Source organism: Chanodichthys erythropterus, chromosome 12 (genome assembly GCF_024489055.1).
Source record: "Chanodichthys erythropterus isolate Z2021 chromosome 12, ASM2448905v1, whole genome shotgun sequence".
Classification (NCBI taxonomy): Eukaryota; Metazoa; Chordata; class Actinopteri; order Cypriniformes; family Xenocyprididae; genus Chanodichthys; species Chanodichthys erythropterus.
Window position 1 is genome coordinate 19,969,827 of NC_090232.1, and position 18,426 is coordinate 19,988,252.

The following is an 18,426-nucleotide window of genomic DNA, read 5'->3' on the forward strand; positions in this document are numbered from 1 at the left end:
TGCCAACATCTTGGCGTGATCCAAATTTTTTTTTTTTTCAGACATTGAATTGTAAATGTGTAATTTATTAGTTTCCGGACATAAAATGAAAACAATTATTCGCTTATGGGTCCAGAAACTTAATAGTGGTCATAAGTTCCTACTGGACAGTCTTGCTTAGTGTGACTTAATTAATGGCAGATAACCAAAAGGCTCTAAAACAAATCTTTGCCTCCAACGAAGTTATGACAGTGTTGGTATTTTGAAAATATATACCTGTAAACTTGTTACGTGCTTTTATCTTTTTATTCATTTTTTATTTAGTATATAACTATTAGTCAAAAAACTATATATATATATATATATATATATATATATATATATATATATATATATATATATATATATATATATATATATATATATATATTTAAATTAGTTTTACTCATTTTAGTACTTCAACTTATTTCAGTTAGTTTCCAAGGCAATATTTCTAATTTTCACTAAAGTTTTTCATCTAATATTTATATATTTCTTTCTATGACTGAAAATTATTTTTAATAGTTTTTGTTTACTAACATTGCTGACTCCAACCCCACTTCCCCTCCAACTCAGAATCTCAAAGAAAATCCAGAGTTTCCCCACTAATGATGACACTGAGTTCCGTTCAAGTGCATTCTACTCTTAAATACAATCTTTCCAACATGACTTGAATGCACCATTAAAGCGTGTGGGCATGGCTTGCCTGTTTGAGCATGCGGGCATGGTCATTAGATCGGCCACTGTTCTGAAGCTCCAGCTCTTTGTTTCTAATGTTGAGACGACTGAGTTGAGACCTCAGCTCTTCCACTTCAGCAGAGAACCTCACCTGAGATGAACTCTGACTCATTAACTCCTCTGCAGAAATGAGAAAGATGATGAATAGATCAAAGGAAGCAGAACAATCAGTGACCAAGCTTGTAATCACAACAGTCATATGACACAGACAATAATTTCAACAGAGATAGATAATAGAACAATTAACATAAAACAGACTGTAAATTATGCTTATTGGCTGCAAACTATCAGCTTATTTACCGTACTACTGAAATGCAGTAGACGTATTTTATGATAATTAAGGCAGTTAATGATACATAATACAATTAATTATATATAAAATAATGCATTAAACATTGTGCATTTAATCATGCCAAATAATCCCATGTTTAAATTCTGTAAAAAGGGATTTCCCTACCCTCAGAGCAATTCAAGCTTGAAGTACACAATTAGGCTTTTGCTTTGTTTGGTGAGATCCAGACAGACACAGAGCAATGGAACAGAATGCTTAGAACTAGAGACACATTTTTCAAATTTGAACTGTTTTGAACTTGACAGTTAAAACACGGCTGAAAAAAAGAGATGTGACGCAACAGGCATAGATGTCCATGACACGTCTACAAACAATTATATAAAAAAAAAAAAACTGTACTGACAAAACACTGAAAATGCTTCTTGTGTGAATGTCCATTAAGTCTCCCTTGAACAGACTGACAAACTCAAATGCAAAATGATTGTCTGTGGACTGTAAGCTTCTGTTCAATGATATGGAAATAAAATAAACCTATAGATATACTGACTTTCTAAAGCAATTTTTTATATGTCTATTTAATGATTTATTAGGCTGTCTTTAAAATAACTTTATTTAGCAGCAGCAAATATTGATAAGTAACTCATTTGATTAATTATTCAGCATATATGATTAATTTGATTAATAAAATGCCATTCACTGATCTGTTCTGTGTATGTGTACCTGACTTGCTCTGTAGTTCATTCTCTTGAAGTAATAAGCGTTCTTTGGCAACAGCTAACTCCTCCTCTGCTTTCTTTGCCACACCCTCAGCCTCAGCCACTCGGCGACGCCCATCCTCCAACTGCTCCTCCAGGTCCTGTAAGACAAATGAATAACTGAATAAGCATAACTAATACAATTGCTTATAATTAGATTTAGAGAATGGGTTAGGGGAAATCCCTGACCCTAAGTATTAACTTTCAATGTATAACTTGTACTGTTTGTGATATGGACATGAATGATACTTCAAATCATGAGGCTCGTTAAAATATATATATTTTGTTGATACCAGAACAACCATTCCTGTCAGAAAATTTAGTCTTAACCCTATCCCCACCCCTCAACCTCAACCTAATCCTACCCATAACTTATCCCTAAAATCTGAGGGAAATGATAAGTGAATAACACTGATGTAGAAGCACCTAACCCTGATTGTATGCCTAAACTTGACATAAACATGATGGGTGGTGAGCACCATTGTACTGTGGTTGCTGTCGCATCATCCAAGTGGATGTGATATAATTGTCAAGTGCTTTGGGTGTTCAGTAGTACATAGTAAAGTGCTATATACAGTTGTGGCCAGAATTATTAGACCCCTTCATAAATATGATCAAAGATGACTCTAAAAATAAATCTGCATTGTTTATCCTTTTGATCTTTAATTTATAAAATTTGCAAAAATCTAACCTTTCATTGAAAGTGGGGGGGAAATAACATCATGAAATAAATGTTTTTTCTCCAAAACACGTTGACCACAATTATTAGCACCCTTTATTCAATTCTTTTTGCAACCTCCTTTTGCCAAGATAACAGCTCTGAGTCTTCTTCTATAATGCCTGATGAGTTTGGAGAACACAGAGACAATTCCTCCATACAGAATCTCTCCAGATCCTTCAGATTCCCAGCTCCATGTTGGTGCTTCTTCTCTTCAGTTCACTCCACTCATTTCTTTAGGGTTCAGGTCAGGGAACTGGGAAGACCATGGCAGAAGCTCCATTTTGTGCTCAGTGACACATTTTTGTGCTGGTTTTGATGTTTGTTTTGGATCATTGTCCCAACGGATGATCTAATCACAGCCCATTATAAGATTTCTAGCAGAAGTGGTCAGGTTTTGATTTTTTATCTGTTGGTATTTGATAGAATCCATGATACGATATATCTGAACAAGTTGTCCAGGACCTCCAGCACAAAAATAAGCCCACAACATTAAAGATCCAGCAGTATATTTGACCGTGGGCATGGGGCACTTTTTATCCATGTGTGCACCAAACCCATCTGGTGGGTTTGCTGCCAAGAAGCTCTTGTTTTAGTTTCATCTGACCACAGAAGCTGGTCCCGTTTAAAGTTCAAGTCTTTTCTGACAACTGAATATGCTGGAAATTGTTTCTGGATGAGAGCAGAGGATTTTTCTTGAAACCCTCCCGAACAACTTGTGGGGATGTAGGTGCTTTTGATAATTTTTTTTTAGGCTTTCTGAGATTCAAGACTCAACTAATCTCTGCAATTCTCCAGCTGTGATCCTTGGAGAGTCTTTGGCCACTCAAACTTTCCTCCTCACCACACATTAGGACGATTTAGACACACGTCCTCTTCCAGTCAGATTTGTAACATCTTTAGTTGATTGGAACTTCTCAATTATTGCCCTGATAGTGGAAATGGGGATTTTCAATGCTTCAGCTATTTTCTTACAGCCACTTTCTATTTTGTGAAGCTCAACAATCTTTTGCTGCACATCAGAACTATATTCTTTGGTTTTACTCATTGTGATGAATGTTTAAGGGAATTTGGCCTTTGTGTTTCCTCATGTTTATACTCCTGTGGAACAGGAAGTCATGGCTGGTCAATTTCATGTTCATGATCACCCCGGTGAGCTAAAAAAATTTAAATATGAATGGGAATATACTTCAGAGATATTTTACTAAAATTTTACTAAAAAATTCTAGGGGTGTTAATAATTGTGGGCAATGTGTTTTGGAGAAAAAACATTTATTTCTTAATGTTATTTCCGCCCCACTTTCAATTCTTTTCCTTCAATGAAAGGTTAGATTTTTGCTAATTTTATGAATTAAAGATCAAAAGGATAAACAATGCAGATTTATTTTTAGAGTCATCTTTGATCATATTTATGAAGGGGTCTAATAATTCTGGCCACAACTGTAAATGCTTTATTCATTCATTCATAAACTGTAAACGTTTCCCTCAAATCTGATTGGTTGACTGGAATGTTGTTCCAGGATCAACAATGATGGTGATTCAGGAACATGTTGTACTTGGTGAAATCGTGCTCACCTAGCAACCATATAGCAATACTATATAGCAATTTGGCTTGCTTAGTTGGGGACACTTGATATTCAACAATGTTTTTGATCTGCCTGCATTGACACCATTGTATGCAAACAGAACTGAGGTGGACAATGACATCACTGTATTCTCCAGTGCTGATATATAGATAAATTACCTAAATTAATAACTATTGATTTTTACAATGGAATTAATCAATACTGAATTTATTTAACCCTTTCAAGCATGAGTTTAAAATATTCTAACTGACCCCCTAGAGTGAGTTTTTTTAAGGCGATCATTATTTTAGAACGCTCGCCCTTATTGTATCATGTACGCGGCCTCAATAACACTGTATGACAGATGAATCGCTATTATTTTGTTTTTCCTTTTTTATTTAAAATATTAACAAACTTGCTTACCATGTCATCAACTATCTGATATTCCGATTCTCAAATATGTGTGTCTGTTTTGTTGTTTAAAAACATCTTTATCTTGATCTATAATGCGAGATGGGCGCTGCCATCTTAGTTTGCCCCGCAGTTCTCAGAGTCCTGTTAGTCAGATTTATAGCAGGTGAATTAATCAGTTTCTCCCGAAATATATGCAAGTAAGTGGCTGGTGAACTGGAAGAATAATAGAGTAAACTTTATAGTTACTTAGGCCCATTATGTGTGTCTGATATGAATAAATGTCGGCAAATTATATTTGAATGGATTGTTATTGCTGCTTACACTGTTGTCTGACATCGGTGTGTATTTTATAAACTCTAAATGTATTGTTTTACTGGTGCTTATGTGAATTAAAATTTCTGAAACCTTAAAAAACAAACATTATGTGGTTGAAAACACTGCATAGCTGTGATATATGACAAGAGCTAAGCGCATCTGTCTCGCAGCCAAAGCGCGATAGCACAGTTTGAATCTGGCAGTTATGTGATGTCGCTGAACGTTTTAAATCCCATATGTGGGACCATACGCCTAGGGGCACAGAAATAAAAATCCCGTATGTGGGGACCATACCACTCAAAGGGTTAGGTTGGACAATGACACCATTTTCTTTAAGAGCTGCTGTGCAGCCAACATTATTTGCCAGTTATCACTGTAAAGCTGTTTTGACACAATCTGCATTGTAAAAAGAACTATATAAATAAAGGTGACTTGACTTGAAAATACATTAAATACTACTCTGAACACCTTAGGAACTGCACAGCAACAACCTGACAACCACCATAGCACCACTCACATCTTCTTAACAAACTTAAAAATCTAGTCTGTTATCCTGCTGGATCCTTATATTAGATCATCCTATAGCAGAGATGAACAATCGAAAACGCATCATCTTTCAGGCCCATAAAGTCCAAGATGACTTTAATCAGTCAATTCTGACCACCCCATGAACACTTTGAGCCAACAACCCTTTGATTACATCACAGCAGCTGTTCCGAGTTTGCAGATCTGAGGTGCCTCTGATTAATTTTCAGTGAAGGATGTTGAGCCAAAGCAGAGAGGAGAGGGTGTTACTCATCTCACTCTGTCTGGCATTTTTAGGCACGTCTAATGCGCATTAGCCCCAGTGTATGCACAAAGCTGCATCAGAGATGGCGGTGTCAATGCTGCATGCCAAGCAACTCTTACTTATTTAATCACATGGGTTTATCCTGTTCTAAATACAAAGTGTAACGACTTACTTTTGTGTCCCACATTAAAAAGCCTATGTTATTTTTATTTTCTGCAGGTTCTGAGCAGACTTTGCTGTAGAAAAAAATGTCTGCAGATCTGTGGGGTATTGTCACAGACTGTTTAAGTCGGGTATGCCATCTGTTTCTGCACAGCTGTGTGTGTCTGAGTGACGGTAATTGTGGGTGTTTGTCTGATCCCTCTAATCTCTGTCTCAATTAGATTCGGAAGTGTCAGTCACAGCGGTAATTACTGCCCCCTTACAATGAGACGAACACCCTGCTGAAAGGTCAGTTACACATGGTCACTCAACTGAATTTATGTGAACTCACTTGTAAAGCAATACTGGTTTGTGTGTACACAATGATTTTTTTCACTATGCATAAATAGAAAAATTTATATCCACCATATAAATATCCATGAAATACCAGGCCTGGAAGACACAATTTCCAGTTTTTGATCAGGCTTGGGTTTGAAATTTAAAAAGGTTTCAAATACAAACCCGATTCCAAAAAAGTTGGGACACTGTACAAATTGTGAATAAAAACAGAATGCAATGATGTGGAAGTTTCAAATTTCAATATTTTATTCAGAATACAACATAGATGACATAAATGTTTAAACTGAAAAAAAAAAAAGTTGGGACAAGGCCATGTTTACCACTGTGTGGCATCCCCTCTTCTTTTTATAACAGTCTGCAAACGTCTGGGGACTGAGGAGACAAGTTGCTCAAGTTTAGGAATAGGAATGTTGTCCCATTCTTGTCTAATACAGGCTTCTAGTCTTAGGTCTTCTTTGTCGCATCTTCCTCTTTATGATGCGCCAAATGTTTTCTATGGGTGAAAGATCTGGACTGCAGGCTGGTCACTTCAGTACCCGGATCCTTCTTCTACGCAGCCATGATGTTGTAATTGATGCAGTATGTGGTCTGGCATTGTCATGTTGGAAAATGCAAGGTGTTCCCTGAAAGAGACGACGTCTGGATGGGAGCATTTGTTTTTATAGAACTTGGTTATACCTTTCAGCATTGATGGTGCCTTTCCAGATGTGTAAGCTGCCCATGCCACACACACTCATGCAACCCCATACCATCAGAGATGCAGGCTTCTGAACTGAGCGCTGATAACAACTTGGGTTGTCCTTGTCCTCTTTAGTCCGGATGACATGGCATCCCAGTCTTTGCCACAGTCCATTTTAAATGAGCCTTGGCCCAGAGAAAACGCCTGCGCTTCTGGATCATGTTTAGATATGGCTTCTTTTTTGACCTATAGAGTTTTAGCCAGCAACGGCGAATGACACGGTGGATTGTGTTCACGACAATGTTTTCTGGAAGTATTCCTGAGCCCATGTTGTGATTTCCATTACAATAGCATTCCTGTATGTGATGCAGTGCCGTCTAAGGGCCCGAAGATCACGGGCATCCAGTATGGTTTTCCGGCCTAGACCCTTACACACAGAGATTATGTACTGTAGATGATGATAACTTCAAACTCTTTGCAATTTTTCTCTGAGAAACTCCTTTCTGATATTGCTCCACTATTTTTCGCTGCAGCATTGGGAGAATTGGTGATCTTCTGCCCATCTTGACTTCTGAGAGACACTGCCACTCTGAGAGGCTCTTTTTATACCCAATCATGTTGCCAATTGACCTAATAAGTTGCAGATTGGTCCTCCAGCTGTTCCTTATATGTACATTTATCTTTTCCGGCCTCTTATTGCTACCTGTCCCAACTTTTTTGGAATGTGTAGCTCTCATGAAATCCAAAATGAGCCAATATTTGGCATGACATTTCAAAATGTCTCACTTTCAACATTTGATATGTTATCTATATTCTATTGTGAATAAAATATAAGTTTATGAAATTTGTAAATTATTGCATTCCTTTTTTATTCACAATTTGTACAGTGTCCCAACTTTTTTGGAATCAGGTTTGTATTATAACAATTTTTTATACATATATTTCATTTCATAAAATGTGAAAATGCCATTAGACAGTGTAACTCGACCACCCTGATAAATTTAACAAACCTAAAATACTATTCTAACACAGCACACAGCTCCATCAGGCATGTGTTTTAAGTAAAAAACCACATATATTAAAAACGCTAAAAAAACTGCAACTAATGGTCATATATTAAAAACTAACAAGAACTAAATTGGTTAAATTGGTTTAAAATTGATTAAAATAATCAGTTTAATCAATATTAAAGGGAGTTAGATTGTCTCAATTCATCTGGCATGTGTAGATGTGGCAAAAAGTGAATTTTGGACCCCGTGTTTGGGTGTTCATGTGTACCTCTACTCTCTCCTGAAGTTTGCTGCAGTGTCTGTTGCTCTCATTCAACCTCTGTTCTCGAACCTCCAAGTCTGTCTCTGCTTTTCTCAGCCTCTGCTGAAGTGTTGCATTCTGGGATTTGCGGTTTTCTTGCTCTCTCTGGTGCCACTGGTTGATGTGTTCATTAAGGCTCTGTTGTAGTGTCTTCTTGGCAGCCTCCTGCTCCTCCCTCCTCTCTTCTTCCATGTCCTTCACTCTCTTCTTCCACTCCTCCACATCTCTCTTCCATTCCTTCTCCGCTTTCTCCTTCTCCTCCCTCAGAGCCTGTAGCTCCTTTCTCACTGTTTTCAACCTTTCTTCAAACTCATCCTCTACTCTTTTTCTTTCCCGTGACTCTCTATTCCTCTCTTCTGTCTCTCTATTTCTCTCCTCAATCTCCCTCTTCCTCTCCTCCTCTACTCTATGCATCTTCTCCTCCTCCTCTTTCTTTCTCTCTTCATCTCTGGCTCTGCGTAGCTCTTGGCACTCGTTTTCTAAGCGCTTGTTTTCTTCTTGCGTTTGTTGCAGTAATTTTTGTTGGTTGTCTCTATCTGTCTGCAGATTCTGGTAGTCTCTGCGCAGATCTGATGTCTCTTGGGTTAGCATAGCTATGCGCTCCACATACTCTATTTCAGCCCTCTGTCCACGCTCTTCCACCTGAAATGGATACACACATCCACACATCCTAAGTTAATGAAGTGATTCTCTCCATGTTGTATTTAATATACTTATTACGAATCCATATACAGAAGGTATGTGTATGTTTGACTACTTATGTTTTTACCTCCTCTACGGTGGCCTGCAGCTCTAGAAGGCGTGTCCTCAGGATAGATGCTGACTCCTCCTCTTCCTCATCCTGACCTGCGGTTGGCTGGAGGCTGCCCTGTGTCTCCGTGGCAACACGGCGTAGCGATTGCAGAGTTGCCTCTTGCTCTTCATTCTTAGTGTTTAAAGAATATATGACCTACACAAAAAACACACACCCATAAATAAACCCACAGTTATAATTGCAGGACAACACAGAAAAAAATGATCCACACTGTGGTTGCTGATTCCACGTGTACAGCGCTAAGTTAACAGTCTTGTTCTCGCTGATGAAATCTTCTACCTCTCTGATCCAATCAGTTGTACAACCACAGTCTGCAGTTACTGAGCTGAAGTTTATCTGCATGTATGTATGTCTGTTTATGCCATGCAAATGTCTGTTCTAACCTTCTATGAGTGCACAGCTGTTCGAATATTTTTGGCACTTTGACACTGGAGTCCCATGGCATTTCCCAAGCATTAGAGGCACTAATCCCAAGTTTTTGTTGTGAGAATGTCTAAATATGTTAGATAAACTATTATCATAATATAAAATTAAAACAACATGGTAAGTGACCAGTTTTAAACACACAAAATCTCTGCATCACTCCCTTAAACTGAGGATTTTAAGAGCACTTCAGAGGTCTTGACTTTATCCAACAATGTCATGATTTTGACACAATCTGTTGAACTGATTTTTAATCAATTGTAGTAACAAAACTACAATTCTCACTACCACTCAGTGTCTCAAAATCCCATATTTTGTGCACAACTCCATGATTTTTTCTTGATTACAAAAAAATAAACACTTTAAGTTGTGACACCCAAGAAGACGCATAATTTGAACCCTTTCTACACTATGGTGGGTAGACAAGTATACAATTCATTTACATTTGCTATATTTTTACAAATACAGTGTGATGACTGCATTCTTGAATCTAAAACGATCAATCCGTTATTGTAAGGAAAAAAAACAAATTTTCTCTCATTTATGGAATATAGAATTTTATCAATTACTGAAAACTGACATTTGATCCCAAACCAGCTATCACCTCCTTTCACTGACTATTTGACAAAAAAAAAAAAAAAAAAAAGTATTTTGTACCCCATTTGTGGAAAGTGGCATTTCATAACCCAGTGTGGTTTGTGCGGGGCGTTTGTATATTTGAGTCTGAATGTGTAGGCATATGAGAGAGGGCTAATATTATGTGTCACTTTGGCTCTTCATCAATGTGTCCTACCCACAAGTCCCCATGCCTGGGGTGTCATCAGATTCCCAACGTCTCACTCATCCCTCCAGCGGGTCGTGTGTTACCATGACGCCTAACTGTCTGTAGTTAATCGCCACTGCAGCAGAGCTGGACATTCCGTATGATAAACTGCCAGGAAGTCACTCTCTCCTTCTCTTTACGCAGCCGTCTCTCTCTCAACCTCTTTTCCTGCCCCCCACAGTGTTTCTGTAAGCCAGCCACATTCTCTCTTTCTCTCTCTCCATCTGTCCCCTGACTCCACTTTATAACTTTCACCCTCTGTCTATTTCCTCCCTCTCTTTCTCTCTCAGTCCTTGAACATGAACTCTCCTGTTTTATGATGCACAGAATAAAAGGGAAAGTAATGTCATATATATGTACGACTGAAATGTCTGCTAGCTTTATATAGAGTGACAGCACTCATATCTTAACTTGCAGACTGGACTGGACTAGGGAATATTAGGATAAAGAGCAGACTGAAGGAAGTGAGTGAATGGTTTTTGTGTACATAAATGTACTCTATATATTAAATGTCCTTGTTTTCATTCTCTGCAAATATGGCACTTTGCCTGACTAAGGTCTATATTAATGAAACCTGATGCACACTGTCTTATTTTCCTTCTCCCTCATTAACAGAGACAAATGACAGAAGTGTCTGTTTCTCTATCCATTTGTCCACATTTCAAAAACTGTGTAACAGCAATTTTCTGGCACAGCTTGTGAAATTATTGCGTCTGTGTATGTGTGTGTGAGTGTAAAGGCTATAATTATAAAGATAACTATATTAGTGTCCATATGTTTTGTTTATTATAAGTGTGTGCTGCAGTTATGTCGTCTGCTGTTTTAAATGCTCAAGCTCTTTAATGAAAAGTGAATTCTGATTGACTATCAATGTTTTTATTGATCATCAGCCAGAAACTATCCCTGCGTTCCATTCGGAAGGGCTCATCCCTATGCCCTAATCCTTTCAAAGGGTATACCCTCCAGAGTGAAAGCTTCGAAGGGATGAAGAGTGTAGGGGTACATATTTATTTTAGGTTTATCGCATGTAGGCTATATTGTATCTATGCATTTTAAACATTTGAATGGATTGATAAAGGGAGCTGTAAAGTATTTTTGTACACTGCACAAGTACATTGTCATTTTGACCATAATAATGTACCAAATCTAACCGATATAAATATCACAGTAGTACAGAAAAATATTATACATATATTTATAGGTAAAATCGAACTCTGAGCCTCATGTACCCATTCTGTGACGTCAAACAACTTCCCTGTGCAAAAGATCAGGGGGGCCCGAAGTGTCCATCAGTTGTACCCTTCGAAATCCTTCATTCCAAAGGGCCCTTTGAACTGGCAAGTTTTGAGCACATCAGTTTGGAACGACCCTTCAACATGGCGCCATGATTATTTTCACTCCGAAGTGCCCTTCAGAGGGTGATATATCCCGTTTGGAACGCACCGAAAACATTATCATTAAATGTGTGGTGTCTTCCTTATTCTCATATAATTATTTTTACAGGCTAGGTATCATAATTTAACGACCCTTAATGCTACTGAAAAGTCAATTAAACATTGTGTAGCTAATATGAGTAACCAGGTTTTCGCTGTCTAAGGTTTTTAGCTATCTTTGTTTGATTTTAAGTCTGAGTTGCCTTGCCTAGCCAGAGTTTTGTCATAATCTGGCCAATAACTCCCCAAGTGACCAACCACAGTTTTTTTTTTGTTTGGTGTATTTTATACAAATAATAAGCCATCATAATAACAGACAAAACTGTGCGAAAAAAATAAATAAGTTGCAACAATTGGGGAATGGTTGTACAGGAAACGCTAAAATAAATTGCAGAAATTTATAGAGGTGTTAAGATTACAGTTTCAATTCATCCAAAAGTAGGATTTTTTTTTTTCAGACAGAAAGCTTAAATATGTTTGCTTGCTTATGTGCCTCCAACAAAACATCACAAACATTTTACAAATTCAGTGATTAGTTATTCCTCACAAAATGTTCATAATATCATCCTGATACTTTTAAAAACAATATTTCATTTCCTGGAAGAATTATAAAATGACTAAATGTTAGCTTAGAGTCATTCAAAGCAAACAATGCTTTCACAAAAGCATCGTTAGCCAACTAAAGTCGCAAATTCCAGTGTTTCCAACATTGTTAAATGATTCTTGGTTTCCCAAAACCACAGTTCCAAACCAATACATATAGCAATGCAAACGTATGTAGTTCAAGCTACAGCTTTCGACCTGTTAGAAGCATAATGTCTTGTTAGTATGACACATGAACTTAAATAGATCATGCTCTTGAGCAAAATAAGCAATCTAACTTGCATTACATTCTAAATTTTTCAATTCATTTAAATATACTTTTCAATCTATATGTTTTAACCCACAAACAATTAGCAGCATTTTGAAGAGTGCATATATTACACGATTAATCAAACATCAAATAAGGCAAAAAGACAGGGAACATGTTCGTTACAGCAGCGCCTTGAAGAAATTCTGTGGAGAAAGAACAGCTTTCTGTTGTTCATCCAAATGAACTGTAATAATCTCACATTAACTGCAATCTCGATTCGATTAATTAGTAGAAGTTATTACTCCACCACCTGCATGTGATGTCATTAATGACAGTCCCATATTGTTAAACCAACATGACTGAAATAATGGAGGTGTGACCATGCTGCTCCGGTTTTGGGAAACAGTCATGCAAGCAATTTGTGTCATTGTATAGGAAACACACCACAATTGGAGCTTAAAGTATTCATAAGTGATTTAGCATTTTGTGTCCTGGCACCCATGACATTCCTATCATGCTCTTATATCCATATCAGATCTAAGTAGATCAAATCTCCTACACTCCTGATCATTAAAAATATTGTGCCTTCGTGTGTAGCATTAGTAAGCGTCACAAAGCTGAGCTGAATGTAGAGAGGGTATGACTCAAACATCTGTTCTTATAGACACACACACACACAAAGCTAAAGATAACTAGTAGGAGTATGTTTACATGATGATAGAAAGCAGGATTCCACACAGCTGTGACATTCAAGCTCACAGGCATACTCTCACATACACACGCCTGCATGCATACACACACACGCACAACGTGGAAGGTTTGAATTTCGAGCCATGGCCTATTTTGTTCAGTAACAGTGCTGCCATTTCAATGTTTCTAACCTCAATGGACCTTAGTAACGGCAGACGCCATTTTTTAATTTGACAAGAATGAAAACAAGGCTTTGAGGGACAGTCCGTTTAATAGCTTGCATTGTTGCGTACAAACATTACAAAAACTACTTTCCAAAATCAATTCAAGAGGAAAACAGCCCAAAGAAACTGCTTATGTCCCTCACAGCCTTGTTTTCGTTCTCAGTAAATATGGCATCTTTCCTGACTAAGGTCTATACTAATAAAACATGATACACACTTTCTCACTTTCCTTCTCCCACCTCAACAGACCCAAATGACTGTGTATGCATTATCCATTAATAGTGTTGATATTACATTCTTTAACCTCTATGTTTTAAATGTTACACTCTATAATTGTCCAAGGGAATAATATTTTCTCACACAACGACAGATATAGTTATGACCATTGATGTTATCATACATCATCAAGGTGCAGTTTATACAAAAATGCATAATTCGAACGGAAACTCCAGAGTTCAATATGGGGAAGTGTGTCTAAATGTGTTTGCTTCTATTAGGAAGTTTTGCTGATAAAATTAAATTTTGTACTGATTTACATTTAATTTTATGTGTTGTGAAACTTGTATGGCCTATACTTTATGTTGTTTGGTCACTGGGTAATATAACATATGCTTTTTATCCAAAGGTGACAAACAGTATCATTCTAAGGGCATGTAGAGAATATGAGCTTTTTAAGCCTTATTTTAAGAAATATTTTTTCATTTATAGTCCTAGTAAAGATGACTAAAAATGATAAGGATTCAAAAAAGGGCAGGCCCAAATGACTGTGTGTATATATTAATATAGTGTGTCAATATTACAACCTCCTTAACCTTATGGTAATCATTTTTCACACAGTGTCAGATATAGTTGGCTATTGATTTTATTACACATCATCAAGTAGCAGTTTAATCAAAAAATGCATAATTCAAACTAAAACTCCATCGTTTGACAACATGGGGAAGTATATAAGTTGCAATTTGTTGGCAAAATAAAGTTTTTTGCTCACATATATTTAATTTCATGTGTTGCTTACAGTCACTTGTTATTTTAGCAGATGCATGTTATCCAAAGTGACAAAGTGATGTGATGTGTAGCCAAGTATGGTGTCCCATTCTCGGAATTTGTGTTCTGCATTTCACCTGTCCAAGTGCACACACACAGCAGTGAGTATTGAACACATACCTGGAGAAGTGGGAAGCTGCGGCACCTGGGGAGCGATTGGGGGTTAGGTGCCTTGCTCAAGGGCACCTTAGTTGTGGGTAATGAGAGTGGAAGAGAGCGCTATTTATTCACTCCCCTCACCTACATTTCCTGCTGGTACTGAAACGTGAACCCGCGACCTTCAGGTTACAAGTCCGACTCTCTAACCATTAAGCCCGGGATACACTGCACGATTTTAGCAATCCTATAAGATTGTTACTTTATCACACTGTGTGACATGGATCTATTAAACTTGGGTATGACATGCATGTAGACTGTACAATGATGACACCCATTGACTCGTAAGCTACGATTCAAGTTTCTATAGAAGAATAAAATGTCATCAGCATTCACTAGTGGTACACATAAAGACCATGTTGAATTACACTTTGCCAGTTGTAGTTTTTATGTGTGCTGAAAAAAAAAGGAAGCGGCAAAAGAGCTTGAGGTAAGCAGTTTTACGTTTTAGCGCCATGTCGAGTTGATTTCATGTCACATTTTTATTGGCTGGTCAGCAGACATAGGTCGTAGCAGCAAACACACTGTGCGTTGATCATGCTGAATTTCTGACACGGTCAGAAAATGATCGTAGGCTATCTTTGGTCGCAAGACTGAGAAAACGGCTGTCTTTGAACCTCTCTCACTGTACGACAAAGAACCACTGATTAAGAGCCACTATCACAGAAAACGATTGCTTCACGATAGCAATCTTTCGTCTGGGACAGCCAAAAATCGTGCAGTGTATCCCAGGCTTTAGGGCAAACAGTATCATAATTGTAGGCTATTTTAAGTGCTTTGTTTCAAGGGCACAATGTGTACGGGCAGGAGGGTTGTCCCAACAACTGTTTTCCATATCAAAATTCAAACTAGCACCATGTGTTCACTTCACAACACCTCAGCTACCCTTGGGCTACCCTGCCACTAGAATAAATTTCTTTCTGGCCTGTCCAAAGGAAACTTAATAAGCCTACATCTAAAACAATCTAATATTAATAACACTATTTACAAGATAAGTTCACCCAAAGAGAACAATTCAATTACTTATTTACTCATCAATTACCCTTATGACAATTCAAACCTGTATGACTTTCTTTCTTCTGAAGAACACAAAAGAAGATATTTTGAATGTTGGTAACCCAACTATTTTGGTTATACCATTGACATCCATTGTAAGTAAAAAATAAAATAAAAAAAAGACATTTCTCAAAATATCTTCTTTTAGGTTCCCTCCACGACCTATTTAAATCTAAATGAATGTCTAAAATGCATTCAGATCCAATGGATACGAGTTATTTAAGTCTAAACTGTTTCATTACATCAGATAAAAAAAGTACTAAGGTGCCATCAGATAGCCTATTAACATCATGGCACTACGACATATATTCTACAGTATGTCCTAACAAACATAATTCCAGCGTGATTTTTTTGCTAGTGGAACGAACAAAACTAACAAGTGTGGCTAAACTGAACTACATTGTAGTAGAGAACTCTCTTTTGCCAAGCTGAACAAGTCTGTTACGTTTGCCTCAACCATGTTACAAGCTTCTACGGTTCATAACAACTGGATGCTGCTTGTGAAGGGGTGGTTCTTAGTACACATCCACACACACACACACACACACACACACACACACACACACACACACACACACACACACACACATCTAAACCTGATAATATATAACCACACATTTCTGTTGCCAGAGATCACCCACGGGTCAGATTATTTTAGATCAGCCATTTGTAGTGTGAACTTCAGTAGCCCCCTCTGAGGAACTATATAAACTCAATGAAAGCACATTTGCTACAATACAACATCTCAGTCGTGACTTGTCTTTGATTACCTTCTGCCTGGTTCTGCATCACCTGTAATGGAAAGACAAGTGATGCGACGCTGAGAGCACTAAAACCCTGTTGCATTCCATGAAAAAACGCCAGTGGGTCAGGCAGCATAAAATACTGAAATGTGTCAATAATGTACATTTACAGACTATTTTGTCTGTAATGTAAAGGATGTATTTGCGCAGTAGCAGAAAGGGGTATTAGCATATATATCTATATATATATATATATATATATATATATATATATATATATATATCTATATATATATATATATATAATACGCACACCTCTGCGGCACACGTTAAGTGAATGGATTTCCAGGAAACAGTTAAATTAGTCCCGTTAGCTGAGTAGTAAAATTACGCACTTACCTTTGTCAGCTGCGCTATTTTCTTGCACATTTTCGTATGCATTTGATAATCATACATTTCCTGCTCTACATTCACATTGGGGATGTCCGCAATAGCGGTCCCGTTACATGCACCGCTGCCGCCGGGGGGCTGGTTCATCTTCCCAGAACTGGAAGCCATAATAACCCTTTAGATCACGCTGATCAATCACAAACTGGGCTGCGCAACACCCTGGTCGCCTCTACGTGATCCTGAAGGTAGAGTCCTTACGACAGCCGAAAACATTCTGCATGCTGCAGCGACCGGCGAACACCCTCCCGCTCCGCCGTGAAGCTGCTCCCGGTGAGAGCACTGCTCACAAGATAATGCCATCGGCGCTCCGCCGCCCCGCGGTACACGACTCACTGACGGCATGTACCCCCAGCCAAGACACCTGTCTCTCACCCGGGGCGTGACTACAGTCTAACATTACAAGTCACGGGTAGCCTGCTGCAGTGTAATCATAGCCCCTCCCATGAACACCAACACGCCCAACAGCACAACAAACAGAAGCTCGCGCAATTTCCAAACGTCAATTTCTTCGATAACCCAGCTACTCACTTTGATTTGTTAGCGTTTAAATTATTTTCTATGAACAATTCTCAAAGCAACAACAAAACTGCAGACAGGTCTATTCACTAACTAAATAAATAAATATAGGCCTAATTGTTTTTGTCTCCGACATGTTGAGGACAAGGTAACCGTTACCGATAAACGTTAGTATTATTTCAAATAAATGTGAAAGGTGAAAACTCCCCATGCAAGGTTGAACCATATTTGGTTATAACAGCGTAATAGTGATATATACGACATATTGGTTATTCTCAGAAAATGCATGACTTACATCATGTCGTGCTTAATGCAGTTTTTACACAGGAGCTGAGGAGTTGGTTTGCTGTCTTTAGTCTAACAATCATAGTAAATGAGCTGACCTACCTAAAATCTGACCTACATACTCAGGATGATCTGTCAGTACCAGTATATAAAAACAACAACAAACTAACCCACACAACCCTAAAACATATTCCCCCAGTTTCACAGACAAGGCTTAAGCTAGTCCTAGACTAAAATGCATGTTTGAGCTGTCTTAACTGAAAGCAACTTGCACTGATATATCTTAAAATATGTCAGAGCCGATTGTTTTGTCTCAAGATGCACACCAGTAATATTTTTTTCTAGGATATGTTTCTAAAAGCTACTTAAATACCCTAATTGAAATAAGGCTTAATCCTGATTTACCCTAAGCCCTGTCTGTGAAACCAGGCCATAGTGAAATCCTGAGAGTTAGGTCATAATTCAGGACACTGGAAACGTTTAATCATGTCAGGGTCTTATCATTCATTTGATTACTAAGAAATAGCATAGAAATAATAGCATAATCAATCTGTTACCTTTTGAAGAGCTTAAATGTGGACCAATCACAGTTGTTTGTGATTAAGGATAATTAAGACATTTTACTGAACTATTGTAGATATATTTAAAATTATACGATCATGCACCAAAACTTAAAATTAATAAAGTTAAACAGAAATATTTATTAGTGCACAAATACCTACAGTGAGACTAAACGTCTTGAGATTTGAACCAAGGAAATGCATCTTCAAAGCTGCAGTTACTAAGCCTCTCAACGCCCCCTAAAGGAAAACCCATAGTA

The 18,426-nt window shown here is 37.7% G+C and overlaps 1 protein-coding gene across 3 annotated transcripts in view; it reads right to left on the reverse strand.

Annotated features, from left to right (window-relative positions):
• fam184b (family with sequence similarity 184 member B) overlaps positions 1–18,223 on the reverse strand; it is a 45,361-nt gene extending 27,138 nt beyond the window's left edge. Inside the window, exons 1-5 of one of the 3 annotated variants that reach the window (XM_067404748.1) lie at positions 10,201–10,305; positions 8,866–9,045; positions 8,064–8,738; positions 1,769–1,904; positions 725–876 (exon numbers count right to left, since the gene is read on the reverse strand). In XM_067404748.1, the coding sequence (XP_067260849.1) occupies positions 725–876; positions 1,769–1,904; positions 8,064–8,738; positions 8,866–9,045; positions 10,201–10,251 (1,194 nt within the window). In that variant the 5' untranslated portion in view covers positions 10,252–10,305. Of the gene's footprint in view, positions 1–724; positions 877–1,768; positions 1,905–8,063; positions 8,739–8,865; positions 9,046–10,200; positions 10,306–16,754; positions 17,171–18,163 lie in introns of those variants that run through there. The other 2 variants (XM_067404747.1, XM_067404749.1) reach the window with 2 other exon arrangements.
• Between the last annotated feature and the right edge of the window lie 203 nt (positions 18,224–18,426).